The 16,801-nt window shown below is 42.9% G+C and overlaps 1 protein-coding gene across 1 annotated transcript in view; it reads right to left on the reverse strand.

Moving 5' to 3' along the window:
* Positions 1-240: 240 nt before the first annotated feature.
* LOC144668194 (cilia- and flagella-associated protein 161-like) overlaps positions 241-16,801 on the reverse strand; it is a 58,407-nt gene continuing 41,846 nt past the window's right edge. Inside the window, exons 2-7 of the mRNA XM_078529929.1 lie at positions 12,756-12,845; positions 7,101-7,339; positions 4,730-4,811; positions 4,398-4,556; positions 3,060-3,133; positions 241-800 (exon numbers count right to left, since the gene is read on the reverse strand). Coding sequence (XP_078386055.1) covers positions 581-800; positions 3,060-3,133; positions 4,398-4,556; positions 4,730-4,811; positions 7,101-7,339; positions 12,756-12,845 — 864 coding nt within the window. The 3' untranslated portion in view covers positions 241-580. The remainder of the gene's footprint in view (positions 801-3,059; positions 3,134-4,397; positions 4,557-4,729; positions 4,812-7,100; positions 7,340-12,755; positions 12,846-16,801) is intronic.

The raw sequence follows: 16,801 nt of genomic DNA on the forward strand, positions 1-16,801 counted from the left end.
CTTCCAGTCAATTCTACCCTCTTCTAAGACATACACAATTTCCAGCGGGAGAAGGGGTTATATTCACTTGATAGGGGAACATAATTAATGGTTACTCTTAAGAGCCCAATGCACCAAGGTGAATTGTAAGAAATCCTCACTCACAGCCGATTATTGACAAAGTCAAATCCCATTTTACTCCATTCCTTTGGTGTGTATTTAGCTACTCAATTTGTATGAGTTGAAGAATGCAAAACAAAATTTCACTTGAAAAGCTAGCTGATTTATTAAAAAGATAAGTACAATCATACACTCCTACATTGGTCAGAATTTAACCTTTGTCTGTCATTCCCTATATTTTGTCGCATTTTGATCACACTAGAAAAGTTTAACATTGAATGTGATGACATTTTGCATGAAATGGCATAAGCTTGCAGCTTTTGCAAATGTTTTGTGATTGATATTTCTCATTGGTTCAAATAAGGCTCACGTATGGAATTGCCAATATTATTTACAGACTTTCAAGCTGGGGGAATGGGGAAGATGAAATGATACTTTCCTATTAGTAGATCAGAAGTTTCATTAGTTATAGCTCGTTAAATTAACAAGTGGGCTGTTGAGTTGAGTGGTCAGGTGATGCCCGAGGATGCTTTTCCTTTGAGTTTTCATCCTTACAAATAGGCAGAGGTGCCTGAAACAAGGTGCCATGTGGGACACCAGGATCTCCAGTGACAATAACCCAGTGGTTCAAGTCTTCTTCAGCTCGATGGCTATCATAGAAGGTGTTGGCAGTGATTTCATGCTCTCTTCCAAACGCTGTCCTGCAAATAGAACAGAAAATATTTTTGAGCGGTTTAGGTTTGACCATTCAGTCCCTTGTCATGTGAGCTCAATGGCATTGATTTTGCTGAAAAAAGAGACACTGCTGTCAAAGCTTTCTAGCTTGAAACTATTTCCTCTGGTGGGAGAGGCTAGAACACACAGGGGCATAACCTTCAAAAGAAGAGCTAAGCTATTAAGGCGCGATGTCTGGAAGTGCTTTTTCACATAAAGGGTAGTGGAAATGTGGAACTTTTTTCCCAAAATGCTGTTGAGGTTAATTCAACAGAAAATTTTGTGATAGTGTCCAGCAGGTTCAGGCCAGCGCTGCTCTATACGGAGTCAGAGTCGAGAGTGTGCTTGCCCCCTGTTTGGTGCTCCACTGTCTGGGAGCTGGATGAGTATTTTAGAGTAGGTACAAGTAGGCCCAGGGTGAGAGTGCAGGTTTTGGGAGATGCTGTGGATTTGAGAGGAGGACTTGATCTGGCATTGGTGACCTCTCTGGGCTGTGGGACTTGCAGGGACATTCCAGAATCTTTGGTGATTCATGCTAATTTAAACCTGGAGGGGTGGGATGCAATTTAGGCCTACATGACACCAGCTGGTACAAAAATTGACTTATATGACAAAGTTTTGCTTAAGGTAGAAGAGGTTGTGCACAGTTGGAAAAAGGTAAACAGGGGCTGGGTCTGGCAGCAGAGATAAGGGAAAAGTAAAGTTACTGCTGCTGTCTCAGTTATTTATAAAAGAACTGATTGACCTGAACTGGCCATTCAGTGCACAGGGTTGTGACTGAAGATTCAGATAAAGTTGGTTACGGGGGATCCACGCCATCAAGTCTGTCATGACCAGAGTTGAAGAGGTTCTACAGAAGTGCGCCATTTTTGTGAAGAACGTGCCTGTGGAACGCGGGTTGGTTGGGAGCTGCTGTCAGGTGAGAATTGAACCATAGAAAAGGAATTGCAATTCTACCTGAGGAACTACAGGCTTTGAAGGACTTTGTGGCTGAAACTGGTGCCATGTATTTTATTTATTCTTTCACAGGATGTGGGCATCTCTGGCAAGGCCAGCATTTGTTGCTCATCCCTAATAACCTGTGAACTGAGTAGCTTGGTAAGCCATTTCAGAGGGCAGTTAAAAGTCAACCACATTCTCAGTGGACTGCCTGATAAATCTGCTATCTTTGTTGTATTTGCTATTTAATGGGCAGAAGTTTTCGCTCGGCGGGCGCACACCTGACCCGATCAAGCATGAAATGACGTGCGTTGATGTCGGCTGAGCGTGCCGACGTCAATACGCAGTCACGCGATAGCTCAGTCGGCGGGCATGAGCTGGAGTCGGCAGTACGCCCATCGACAATTAAAAGGCCTGTTAAGGCCATTAAATAATCAATTAAGCGAGATTTTTCGCTGCCTGTCCAACCTAACAGTTGGCAGGCCAGACGAAAAGGCCAAGCAGCTTTTGCATTTTTTTGGAAACGTCATCAATGGGCGGGATGAAGTTTCCAAAAGCAAATAATAAAAAAAAAAGTTTTACAATTGAATTAATAACATGTCGCTGCTCATGTGACAGATTCACATGACGGGATATTTTTTATTACATTTTTATTTTCTTTATTTTTTTTTGTATATCTCTTCATCTCCCTGAGGCACGAAGCTGCCTCAGGGAGATTATGCAGCGCTCATTCGTGTGCATGCGCGAAGTTCGTGCTCGGCCCACTCGCACTCCCGTTCCCCCCCCCAGCCCCGCACAGGCAGCGCTCAGCCTTAACTGGCCCGCCAGTATGAAATCGCGGTGTGGTGCCGATCACGGGCGGCGCACCAAGGGCAAAATTTTGCCCAATGTGTAATTTGTTTTATATTAACTGCAATTTGCCTGTTAATTCATGTTTAATTTATGTTGATTTTAGTTTGATTGTTAAAGTAAAAATTATACAGAGTGAAATCTTGTCCATTGATTTTCTCATTGGGATCCTTTGGTAAATTCAGCTTGTTTGGTTCGTTGGTCTCCATGGGGATCATAATTTTCAAAACTGAGGTTGATAGATTTTTGTTGGGTAAGGGTATGAAGGGTTATGGAATCAAGGCAGGTAGATGGGTTAACATACGGATCACGAATAACGGAACAGGCTTAAAGAGCTGAATGGCCTACTTCTTTTCCTATGTTCTTATTGACATTGCCAATTAATACAAATGAATTTATAAAAGGAAACCTCTGAAATTATTACTCATCAGTTGGTCTTTTACTAAACAAATCCTTACCAGAAGGAGTATTTCGGAAGTGCAGCTAAAGCCTGATTTGTACGGGTATGGTTGATAAGTACTTTTACATTTGCCTGGAAAAATCAAAAGTAATAAAATTACACATGTTAATAAGATCATATCAAAAGCAAACAAAGCACTATGGTTCATTCCTGGAGGGATAGAGTTGAAAAGCAGAAAAGCAGGGAACTTGGACAGACTCGATTGGCCAAATGGCCTCCTTTTGTCATGAGAAATTATGTCCAGAAACTTACCTGTGTCAGGCGGGCTGGGCGGGGCGTGTCCGTAGCCAATCGCCGCCCGTGATCAGCTGCATGTCATCATTTTACGTGGGCAGGCCTTAATTGGACTCAGTGCTCAGCGCTACCTGTGCGGGCGGGGAGGAGGAGGAAGAGTCGGGGCCTGTGCTCTTCCGCGCAAGGTGGTGGTGGTGAACTGCCGATCAAGCGGGTTGCTTTGTCCTGGATGGTGTCCAGCTTCTTCCGTGTTGTTCGAGCTGCACTCATCCAGGCAAGCGGGGAGTATTCCATCACACTCCTGACTTGTGCCTTATAGATGGTGGACAGGCTTTGGGGAGTCAAGAGGTGAGTACTCATTGCAGACTTCCCAGCTCTGACCTGCTTTTGTAGCCACAGTTTTTATACAGGCGGTCCAGTTAAGTTTCTGGTCAATGTTAACCCCCAGAACATTGATGGTTTGGGTTTCATCGACGGTAATGCCATTGAATGTCAAGGGGAGATGGTTAAAGAGTTCACTGCTATTGGATATTGTCTGACACTTGGATGCGACGAATATGACTTGTAAATTATTAAGCCCGAATATTATCAGTCATGGTGCATATGGACCTGGGCTCCTCCAGTATCTGAAGATTTGTGAATGGTACTGAATATTGTGCAATCATCAGCAAAGATCCCCACTTCTGACCTTATAATGGATGGAAGATCATTGATGAAGTGACTGAAGATGGTTGGGCCTATTATGGCTGATTACCTTACAGAACCTTTTTTTAAATTCGCTCCTGGGATGTGGGCGTCGCTGGCTACAATCAACAATGGTTTCATGGTCATCATTAGACTTTTAATTCCAGATATTTATTGAATTCAAATTCCACCATCTGCTGTGGTGGGATTTGAACCCGGGTCCCCAGAGCATTGCCCTGGGCCTCTGGATTACCAGTCCAGTGACAATATCCTTATAGAATATCCTACTTGGGAATCCTAAAATACAAATTGTAAACCAAAGAAAATATTCATTATTCACAATATTAGAGTGAATTATAAAGATTAGTTTAAAGAACAGCCCTTAATAAAACACAGTACAATTTTTAAATATCCATACTTGCACTGGGTATCCATCATATTCAAGGCGCATCTGTGGATCCAAGTATAAGACCTGCCAACAGCTCAGAAATGAGAGCTGGTCTATCAGATTCACTAGCTGCATCCGAGATTTTCTGGCAAATTTCAGAAATAATTTGGTATCACTTGTCAGGTATAGCTGCAAAAGAAAATGGTTTGCGGCTTAACACAATGATCACGAGAATAAATAATAAAGCAAACATTCACACCTGGATTCTCTGTTTATTCCTATAGGCAACAATCAATTTGTTATACGCAAGATATATTTTAGAAGCTGATCCGAAATCTACTGCCAATCATCAGTTAACGTACCTGCCCAGCAACTCCTTCCAGTGTTCTGAGGGCAAAGCTCTGTCCGTATCGGAGAGGATCACCATCACAACTGCTATCAACACTAACCAAAGGAAGAATTAGTATGAGTGTATTAAAAGTAAACATTGTGCAAAATATTTCATAAAGGCAATTATAATATAATGTTACTATGTATTCCAACACACTCCTGACACATCAGTAAATTTGGGGTCATCCCAAATTCTGCTGCATCTCTGGAGCATCCCAGGTTTTAATTGCTCCACCATTGGTGCCCTTACCTTCAGCTGCTAAGGCCCTAAACTTTAGAATTCCCCCCCTAAACCTCTCTGCCTCTCTTTTTCTTCCTTTAAGACTTTACTCAAAATATAACTCTTTGACCAAGCTTTTGGTCATCTGCCCCAATATCTTCTTATATGACTCAGTGTCAAATTTGCTCTGGGTTTGTTTCTGTGAAGGGCCTTGGGAGGTTTTACAATCTGAAAGGCTTCATGTAAATGCAAGTTGTTGTTAGTGTTTATCAATGATCACAGGATTTTATTTAAAATTATTACAAACTAAGCTATATTATTATCCAATCTACAATTTTTCTGTTATATCATGCACCATAAATATGTTGTTAATTTAAAAGCTTATAATGCAACTCATAGTGGACTGATGCATACTGGCCTCACATTAAGTTTTCCCAATGGCTGTTGGAAACAAGAAAACTATGTGTCCTATAATGCAATACAGCATTAACATCCGTAATGATATATGCCATTAGCAAAAGAAACTAAATCAAATAGGGAGCAACTATGACATTCACAAAATGCCTGCACTCATAGATCAAATTATGTTGTTCTGGGGATAATATATTAAGTGCTACACAAAAGCTCTATATTTACCAACTGCAGGCTTTTTAAAAAAATCATTCAATGGATGTAGGTGTTGCTGGCAAGACAAACATTTATTACCTAATGGCCCTTGAGAAGGTGGTGGTGAGCCACCTTCTTGAACTGCTGCAGTCTGTGTGACAGTCAAAGACTGACACCCAATTCATATGAACATACAGACATACGAAATAGGAGCAGAAGTAGGCCATTCGTCCCCTCAAGCCTGCTCCGCCAGTCAATAAGATCATGGCTGTTCTGTTTGTGCTTCAAATTTCACATTCCCAACTACCACTAATAATCTTTGATTCCTTTGCCTAACAAGAATCTATCTAGCTTTGCCTTTAAAATATTCAAACACCCCACTTCCACCACCTTCTGAGGCAGAGAGTTCCAAAGTTGCACAACCCTCAGAGACAAAAATTCTCCTCATCTCTGTCCTAAAAGGGCAACCCCTAATTTTAAAACAGTGCCCCCTAGTTTTGAACTCCCCCACAAATATCCTTTCCTTAAAAATATTCAAACTGTTGCTGTTGTTGTCTGGCGCATTGACCTCTACCTCGCAGAGGCTGAGCGTCAACTCGCAGATACTTCTTCCTACCTCCCCCGGACCATGACTCCACCACTGAACATCAAGCCGTTGTTTCCAGGATTGTCACTGACCTCATCTCCTCTGGAGATCTTCCCTCCATAGCTTCCAACCTCATGGTCTCCCAACCTCAGACGGCCCACTTCTACCTCCTACCCAAAATCCACAAGCAGGACTGTTCTGGCACACCGATCGTGTCAGCCTTTTCCTGCCCCATGGAACTCATTTTGCTATCTTGACTCCATTCTCTCTCCCCTTGTCCAGTCTCTTCCCACCTACATCCGCGATTCCTCTGACGCCCTACATCATATCAACAATTTCCAGTTCCCTGGCCCCAACCGCCTCCTCTTCACATGGATGTCCAATCCCTCTACACCTCCATCCCCCACCGGGATGGTCTGAGGGCTCTCCTCTTCTTCCTCGAACAGAGGCCTGAACAACCCCCATCCACCACTACTCTCCTCTGTCTGGCTAAACTTGTTCTCTCACTGAACAATTTCTCCATAAACTTGTCTCACTTCCCCCAAATAAAAGGTGTGGTTATGGGCCCCAGTTATGCCTGTCTCTTTATGGGGTATGTGGAACATTCCTTATTCTAGTCCTACTCAGGCCCCCTCCCACAACTCTTTCTCTGGTATATCAATGACTGCTTCGGTGCCGCTTCATGCTCTCATCTGGCTGCCTTAAAGTTTAAAAAATATATGTTTGGGTGAAACAAACAAAGTGTAAATTACTTCTAATACATTGGATTTGAGCTGGATTGTCTGGCTCACAGACTATAATATATATTTCTTAAATTTCAAAAAAAAAAATTGAAAACATTGACCGTTAATAAAATGGCAGCTGAACAATCATACCTGACATTAATTAAGAAGAAACACTCTTAAACCAAATTAAAAACCAGTCTCCTTACCTTGTAATAACAAAAGTATTTCTAATAGTGGGGCCTAACTCCAGGCTGCCACTCACTTCACACGGTGAATCAATTTTTGTACTTGTCAGGAATCTGCTTTGATCAACATTCATAGTCAATGACATGGGATGACGAAGTGGATAGGCGTTGGCTGCATTTTTTTCTACAGTACCAGGATTAATAAGTATAACTGCATCACCAAAATGAACAAATCCATCGCAGCTTTTGACAAGCTCAGTCTAAAGAAGTTAGATGAAAACTATTTGTTAATTTAAGCAATGATAAATAAATCTAAAACAATGGCTGTCTGGAATTTATTACAAGGATTTACTGTCACATGATGTTAGGAATTGTAGAAGTGCAGCCTGGATTATTATTTAGTTTTATCAAACATAAATTTCATGGTTCATTTCATTTGCTTTTGAATCCTTTGATTCCCTAATTGCAGTCAGAGTTTAGAAAGTGATGGCTCATTAAGCACCCTTGTACTGTTGGTGCATGATAACGTCTATCGTGAAGGATTAATTATTGTGATCATAGCAAGTTTATTCAATCATATCATTAGCAGTCAATTATCAGATAATGGGTGGGATTTTCCAGCCCCATCATGGCAGGGCCTGCCACGGTTACTACAGCACAAATAATTTCCATTGCATTTAAAAGGTACACATAAAGCAGAAAAATATCCAACGCAGAGATATAATAAATAATCGGTTTTCCACAACATCTCTCACAGATAGTCTTGGGTATGGAACATGGTTGCAATGCCTTGGGGAGAATTTTCTCCCCGTCAGGGGGTGTTGGCTGGGAGCTGATTGCTGCCAGCGATCGGATGCATGCTGCAATTTTAGGTGGGCGGGTCAATTAAGGCCCTCCCAGTGTAATGCCTACCCAGAAGCGCAATGCTCCCTGTGCGGGCTGAGGGAGTAGGCACACGCGCGAAAGAGCGCAGAAATCTCCCTGAGGCACAAAGCTGCCTCAGGGAGATTAGTTTGATTTTTGAAAATTTTAATAAAGAAAAAAAAAATTTTTAAGACATATCCCCTCATGTGACATGTGAGCTGGGACATGTCAATGAATTTTATTAAAAATTTTTTATTAAGCTTCAAAAACCTTCATGAAACCTCATCCCGCCCCTGGATGAGGTTTCATGATAAATGCGAAGGCCGCCTGGGCTCTTCGCCAGCCCGCCAACCTTAAGGTTGGATGAGCAGCTCAGTTAATTAGTCTAAACAGGCCTTTGACAGTTCAGCAGGTGAGCAGCCGACTCTGGTGCGCACCTGCTGAACTTAAAATCTGAATGACTCACGGTGAAGCCCGACGTCACCGTACGTCATTTTACGCTTCGGCAAGCGGGCCCCGCCCCCACTCGCCAATCCAAAGATTCTGCCCCTAATGATTAATCCTCTAAGATAATACTTAGGTAGTCGCTATGGGCCAAGTAGGCCCTGAAGTCAATTGTAGAATACCCAGCTTCTGATCTGTTTGAATAGCAATGGCATTTATGTGGCTGATCCAGTTCAGTTTCCGGTCAATGGTGACCCACAAGCTATTGATAGTTTGAGGTGGGGAGGCAATGATGATAAAGCCAAAGAAGGTCAAAGGGAGATGATTAAGCTCTCTCTTGTTGGAGATGATCATTTCGTCACACTTGTGTACCATAAATGCTACTTGTCATTTATTAGTCCAAACCTGAATGTTGTCCTGGTCTTTGCTGCATATGGGCATGGAATGTTTCATTATCTAAGGAATTGGAAATGGAGCTCAGCACTGTGCAATCCATCAGTCCTCATTTTGGACCTTATAACAGACCAAAGATTGTTGGTGAAGATAGTCGGACCTAAGGCTAAGACCTAACCCTGAGAAAGTTATGCAGCCATGTTCTGAAGTTGACATGATTGGCTTCCAATAACCTCAACCTTCTTTCTTTATGCCTCCAGCTAATAAAGAGATTTCCCCTGATCCTCGCTGACTTCAGCCCCATCTGGTTTCTGTTGTGTGAAGGATTAAAATTCTCCCCTACCCCTGCCAACCTACCAGAAGAAGGAGGCACAGATGATGTATCCCCAAGGATGAAAAGTCCAATTTCAACACTTATAAAAAATTCTTTCACAGGATGTGGACGTCGCTGGCAAGGCCAGCATTTGTTGTCCATCCCTAATTGCCCTTGAACTAAGTGGCTTGCAAGGCCATTTCAGAGGGCAGTTAAGAGTCAACCACGTTGCTGTGAATCTGGAGTCACATGTAGGCCAGACAAGGTGAGATTTCCTTTCCTAAATGACATTAGTGAATCAGATGGGTTTTTGCAACAATCGACGATATTTTCTTTGAGAGCACTCAGATTGAGCTAGAGGCCTGTTGGGGTTGTGTTGCATAGTTGTTCACACTATAAACAGTTGAGCGATCGAGGAGTTTGGGTTGAACATTCTGGCATAACTATAAACACTTTAATGGTCACTCAAATGAATACTATCCTATCTATGAAAGATTATAGTAAATATCCCACCCTTTTATGGTGTGTCATGTGCTTCAATTACTCCTTTCTTCTCTACTTCCTCATAAAATATATTATAACTTCAAAAAATCATGTTAGATCCAGATGTATGATGTCAGCTGTTTAAAATTGGAGATCCTTTAAATGATATAAGCAAATTCTAAAAGACACATTTAAGACAGATTGTTGAGTTCAGTATAAAGTAAATGAAATGATGATAAATTTCCTTGTTACATCTGTTATTAAACAATAGGAAGGGAAAATGTTCGGAACCAAAATTGTTCTAAACATTCCAAAAACATCTGAAATCATTTTAAAAGATAAATCTGGACTCCCCACTGCACCCCCCCACCACCAACCCCATTGCCCCAAATTGACACATGGCACCTAATTTTCCTCCTGTATCAGGTTGGGAATATTTCTGTATATATGTTTTAACCTCATGAGAATTGATTCAGTCTTTGTTGTTTTCAAAATATTTGTACCATTTGTAATTTGCTGGAACCGAAATCTTTGGCCCCAACAGGAAATTCCTGGTGCAAGTTGGGCACAGGGAGGCCAATGGAGACGAAGCTGAAAATGACAGGTTTCCACCAGAAATACACTGTGCCGGTAATTCCCTGTGGTGAATACAACTTTCATCAGATCCAAACACGGTTCATAATGTTGGAGAAGGCAGGAGGAAGGTTGAAAGATTTCCCACTACAAGCTGATTTGGCCTTAGCCTCCCAGCTGCCAAGTGATCTGAACACAGATGAAAATAAAAGCTCATGGTGTAGGGGGTAACATATTGGCATAGATAGAAGATTGGCTAACTAACAGGAAACAGAGGGCTGGCATAGATAGAAGATTGGCTAACTAACAGGAAACAGAGGGCAGGCATAAATGGGTCATTTTCTGGTTGGTATAAGATGGTGTGCCACACGGTTCAGTGCTTGGGCCTCAACCTTTTACAATTTATATAAATGGCTTGGATGAGACGATCAAAGGTATGGTTGCTAAATTTGCTTGTGACACAAAGATAGGTAGGAAAGTAAATTGTGAAGAGGACACAAGGAAGCTACAAAGGGACATAGGTAGGTGAGTGGGCAAAGATCTGGCAAATGGAGCATAATGTGGAAAAATGTGAAATTGTCCATTTTGGCAGGAAGAATGAAAAAGAAGCATATTATCTAAATGGTGAGAGATTGCAGAGCTCTGAGATGCAGAAGGGTCTAGGGGTCCTAATGCATGGATTGCAAAGGTTAGCATGCAGGTACAGTAAATAATGAGAAAAGCTAATAGAATGTTATTGTTTATTGTGAGGGGAATTGAATACAAAAGTACAAAGGTTATGCTTCAGTTATATGGGGTATTGGTGAGACCATATCTGGAGTACTGTGTACAGTATTGGTTTCCTTATTTAAGGAAGGATGTAAATGCATTAGAAGCAGTTCAGTGAAGGTTTACTAGGCTAACACCTGGAATGGGAGGGTTGTCTTATGAGGAAAGGTTGGACAGGATTTGCTTGTATCCGCTGAAGTTTAGAAGAGTAAGGGGTGACTTGATTGAAACATATAAATTCCTTAGGGGTCTTGACAGGGTGGATGTGGAGAGAATGTTTCCTCTTGTGGGAGAGTCTAGAGCTAGGGGTCACTGTTTGAAAATAAGGGGTCGCCCATTTAAGACAGAGATGAGGAGAACTTCTTTCTCTCAGAGGGTCGTGAGTCTTTGGAACTCTCTTCCTCAAACTGCAGTGGAAGGACAGTCTTTGAATACTTTTAAGGCACAGCTAGATAGATTCTTAATAAGCAAGGGGGTGAAAGGTTATTGGGGGTAGGTGGGAATGTGGAGTTGAAATTATAATCAGGTCAGCCATGATCTTATTAAATGGAGGAGCAAGCTCAGTGGGCCGACTGGCCGACATCTGCTCCTAATTCGTATGTTCATATGTAACCCAGCGTGGAGGGCAGCTCAGTTACAGAGGTGGGACCCACTGCCGGGTCCTGGGGAGTGGCCTAGAAAACCACAAAAGCGTTGGGGCTGCGAATCATTTCACTTTTCTCTTTTATTATTGTCCAAGCCTGTGGCATCAGTTGACCAATGAGTAGCTTGCCAGCACCTCTTTTCTTGTTAATGTGAATTCCTGCCGAGGGTACTGAAAGTCAATGTCAGTGTATTATTTACACCTTTAAGAGTAGGCAGCAAAGGAGGATGGGTATCCCACATGGCCTTTGGTACATTCTTCTGCAATTTAAGGGTAAATATTAGTCCTGGGATGGTATTTTTTCATGGCACAGGTTTCAGTGCATAGGTCTTATACCAAATGGGGAGACGGTGGCATAGTGGTAATACTGCTGGACTAATAATCCAGATGCCCAAGCTAATGCTGGCTAATGTTAATGTTGGCTCAAATCCCACCACAGCAGTTGATGGATTTGAATTCAGTTAATAAATCTGGACTATAAAGCTAGTCTCAGTAATAGTGCATGGAATTTTCCAACCCTGTTGTAACAGGGGCGGGGCCAGAAAATGCGGCGAGCCATTCAAAAGTCCGCTGCCCAAGGCGAGACCAGAAGATCCTGCCAATGGGAGGTGCTGGAAAATTCTGGCCAGTGACCACGAAACTATCATCGATTGTTATAAAAACCCATTTGGTTCACTAGTGTCCTTCAGGAAAGGAAATCCGCCATTCTTACCCGGTCTGGCCTACATGTGACTCCAGACCCACAGTAATGTAGTTGACTCTTAACTGCCCTCTGAAATGGCCTAGCAAGCCAATCAATTCAAGAGCATTTAGAGATTGGCAACAAATCTGGCCTTACCAGCGACACTCACATCCCATGAAAGAATAAAGGGAAAAAAAGGAGATATATAGCCTGACTTTAAACATTTTAAAAATACAGGCATTGATCCTGGCCCTGCTAAATTGCAATGCCAACAGATGTCCAGCTGACATAGAACTGCCCATTTTAATTCCTCCAAAACAAAATGGATGAAATAGCGTCTTGCTTTAGTGAATAACACTGAATCATATCAAACTGTGGAGTTACAAAGTAAAATATAAATTAGTTTGCTGTATTTGACACAGGTACCATGAGACAATCCTACTGTGGTCAATAACTGATGAAAAATGGTTGTCTTTTAAAAAAAAATCTTAACGTTCAAACCAGATAATTTACCTTATCCAGTAGAATTTCTTTGTAAGATCCGATCTTCTGTATCAGAAGCTCTCCACGTTCTTTCTTCGCAATGAAGTCTTTAATAACATCCTGTCAGATACAAAAAAAAAAGTTATCTTTGTATTTTTGGGTCATGCGTAAACTTCACACCATTTAGATTACGGTGCAGAATTTTGCACACCATGTCTGGATGTCTCTCCTACTGGCAGGTTTATGCCAGGTCCTAATACCTAATCATTTGAAACTGCCAATAATCCCTCCCAGACCTTCATCAGCCATTCAGGCTTGTTGACCAGAAACCCACCGTGTTGGTTTTCTGCTGCTGAGGGAGGAATAAGGAGAGAGGGACTGGGGTGTGATACAATTATGGTACCACCTTTATATCTCTGTGTAGCCTGTTAAAGAGAAACATCACTTCTCAACAAAGATGGCGGAAGAAAAATGCTTTCATTTATATAGCCCCTTTCAAGGCCATGGGAGTACTCTAATGATGTTGACTAAGGGATAAATATTGGCCAGGAGATCAGGGAGAGCACACCTTCTCTTCTCCGAAATAGTGCTGTCAGCTCTTTATCAACCACCCGAGAGGACAGACTCATCTGAAAGATAGTACCTCTGGCCGTGCAGCACTCTCTCAGTATTGCACTGAGGTGTCAGCTTTGATTTTTGGGCACAAGTCAGGTGTGACTTGAACCCATAAACTTTCTGACTCAGAGGTGAGAATGCCACGGACTGAGCCATAGATGAAGGAGAAGCAGCTCAGGAATGTGAGAAACTGGAAGGGTCTCCAGGTTTTCCGATATATTTGTGAAGATACCAGCATCCCCCATAGCAGAATGGTGCAGGCTGTCTGGAGGAAGGTAGCAGAGACAGTTAGTGAAACCTTAATCATTCCAAGAACAACGTAAGAAAAGATTTACTGACCTCACAAGGGTGACCAAGATAAGTAGAGGCTCGAGTATCAATACAGGTCTTCTACCACCCAAACAGCTTCACTCACCGCCTTACACCTTTCACTGTCAGCACATGGGTGTCAGGGAACTCACATTTGCTTAAAGGCAATTTCTCCAACACTCAAAACATCTTCTTTATTCAAAACCACTCTTTCAAATCATTTTCACTGTCATAAGGACTTCTTTCATTCAAGTATTCAAGGATACAATTTATTTTAAAAAGACAGCTTGATCTCATTATTATAGCAAGTGTGACATCATATGGGCCAAATCTCCACGACACACAGGTTTTAAAATTATCTCCTGTCCCTCCAAAGCAAAAGACTTCACATTACCAAGTGAGAAGGGCAACTGTTGGAGGACCACCATCACTGAAACCACTATGGCTGAAATCTGACATTAGCAGTCATCAAATCAACTGGAATCGCTTTTGTTGCCTCCTATACAATATGCCTGAAATTCTGTTCTATTGAATCCAACGGAACAGTACATAGGCCAGCTAATGAGTGACCGACCTGATACCACTTGTTTATCTGCCCAACATGTCCAAATTCAATCCCGAGTCCACAGAAAGAGCAGACGTTTTTTAATTGCAGGGAGGCGGTGGAATAGCAGTATTATTGTCAGAGACCCAGGGGACCTGGGTTCGAATCCCACCACAGCAGATGGTGGTAGTTGAATTCAATAAAAATCTAGAATTAAAAGTCTAATGATGACCATGAAACTATTGTCGATTGTCGTAAAACCCCATCAGGTTCAGTAATGCCCTTTAGGGAAGGAAATCTGCCATCCTTACCTGGTCTGGCCTACATGTGACTTCAGACCCAGAGCAATGCGGTTGACTCTAAAATGCCCCCTGAAATGGCCTAGCAAGTCACGCAGTTATATCAAACCACTACGAAGTCTATAAGGAATGGAACCAGACAGACCAACTGGCATTGAGCTGGACACCGGAACGACAACAGCAAACTCAGCACTGTCAACTCTGCAAAGGTCAGAGGCTAGGAATCCTGCAGCGAGTAACTCACCTCATGACTCCCCAAAGCCAACAGGTCAGATCCATGCTCTGCTGTCCTGCCACACCCAGTCGTCAATGGTAGTGGACAATTGAACAACTCACTGGAAGAGGAGGCTCCAGAAATATCATCATCCTCAATGATGAGGGAGCCCAGTATGTCAGTGCAAAAGATAAGGCTGAAGCATTTGCTTCAGACAGAAGTGCCAAGTGGATAATCCATCTCGACCTCCTCCAGCGGTCCCCAGCATCACAGATGCCAGTCTTCAGCCTATTCGATTCACCCCACATGATATCAAGAAACTGCTGAAGGCACTCAATACTGCAAAGACCATGGGCCCTGACAACATTCCGGCAATAGTACTGAAGGCTTGTGCTCCAGAATTTGCCGCACCCCCAGCCAAGCTGTTCCAGTACAGCTACAACACTGCCATCTACCCGGCAATGTGCAAAATTGTCCAGGTATGTCCTGTACATACAAAGCAGAACAAATCCAACCTAGTCAATTACCACCCCATCAGTCTACTCTCCATCATCATGTGATGGAAGGGGTCATCAACAGTGCTTTCACGCAGCACTTGCTTAGCAATAACCTGCTCACTGATGCTGATTTTGGGTTCCGCCAGGGCTGCTCAGCCTAGGTTCAAACATAGACAAAAGAGCTGAACTCCAGAGGTGAAGTGAAAGTGACTGCCCTTGACATCAAAAACGTATTTGACCAAGTGTGGCATCAAGGGGCCCTAGCAAAACTGGATTCAATGTGAATCAGGGAAACCTCTCCACTAGTTGGAGTCATACCAAGCACAAAGGAAGATGGTTGTGGTTGTTGAAGATCAATCATCTCAGTTCCAAGACATCACTGCAGGATACCTTAGTGTAGTGTCATAGGCCCAACCATCTTCAGCTGCTTCATCAATGACCTTCCTTCCGTCATAAGGTCAGAAGTGGGGATGTTCGGTGATGATTTTACTATGTTCAGCGTCATTCGCACTCCTCAGATACTGAAACAGTCCATGTCCAAATGCAGCAAGATGTGAACAATATCCAGGCTTGAGTTGATAAGTGGCAAGTGTTTTTTTATTCATTTGCGGGATGCAGGCATCACTGGCTAGGCCAGCATTTATTGACCATCCCTAATTGCCCTTGAGAGGGTGGTGGTGAGCTGCCTTCTTGAACCGCTGCAGTCCATGTGGTGTAGGTACATCCACAGTGCTGTTAGGGAGAGAGTTCCAGGATTTTGACCCAGCAACTGTAAAGCAACTGCAATGTATTTCCAAGTCAGGATGATGAGTGGCTTTAAGGGGGACTTGCAGGTAGTAGTGTTCCAATGCATCTGCTGCCCTTGTCCTTCTAGATGGTAGCGGTCGTGGGTTTGAAAGGTGCTGCCTAAGGAGCCTTGAGGAGTTTCTGCAGTGCATCTTGTAGATGGTACACACTGCTGCCACTGTGTGTCAGTGGTGGAGAGAGTGAATGTTTGTGGAAGGGGTGCCAATCAAGTAGGCTTCTTTGTCCTGGATGGTGTCAAGCTTCTTGAATGCTGTTCGAGCTACACTCATCCAGGCAAGTGGAGAGTATGCCACTCCTGACTTGTGCCTTGTAGATGGTGGACAGACTTTGGGGAGTCAAGGGGTGAGTTACTCGCTGCAGGATTCCTAGATGCTGACCTGCTCTTGTAGCCACAATATTTATATGGCTGGTCCTGTTCAGTTTCTGGTCAATGGTAATCCCCAGGATGTTGATAGTGAGGGATTCAGCTATGGTAATGTCACTGAATGTCAAGGGGCAATGGTTAGATTCTCTCCTGTTGGAGATGGTCATTGCCTGGCACTTGTGTGGTGTGAATGTTACTTGCCACTTGTCAGCCCAAGCCTCAATTTTGTCCAGGTCTTGCTGCATTTGGACATGGACAGCTTAGTATCGGAGGAGTCGCGAATGGTGCTGAACATTGTGCAATCATCAGTGAACATAATCACTTCTGACTTTACGATGGAAGGAAGGTCATTGAGGAAGCAGCTGAAGATGGTTGGGCTGAGGCCAGTGTTGCCCTGGAGCTGAGATGATTGATCTCCAATAACCAC

The sequence above is a fragment of the Cetorhinus maximus genome, chromosome 26 (genome assembly GCF_964194155.1).
Source record: "Cetorhinus maximus chromosome 26, sCetMax3.hap1.1, whole genome shotgun sequence".
NCBI classification, from domain to species: Eukaryota; Metazoa; Chordata; class Chondrichthyes; order Lamniformes; family Cetorhinidae; genus Cetorhinus; species Cetorhinus maximus.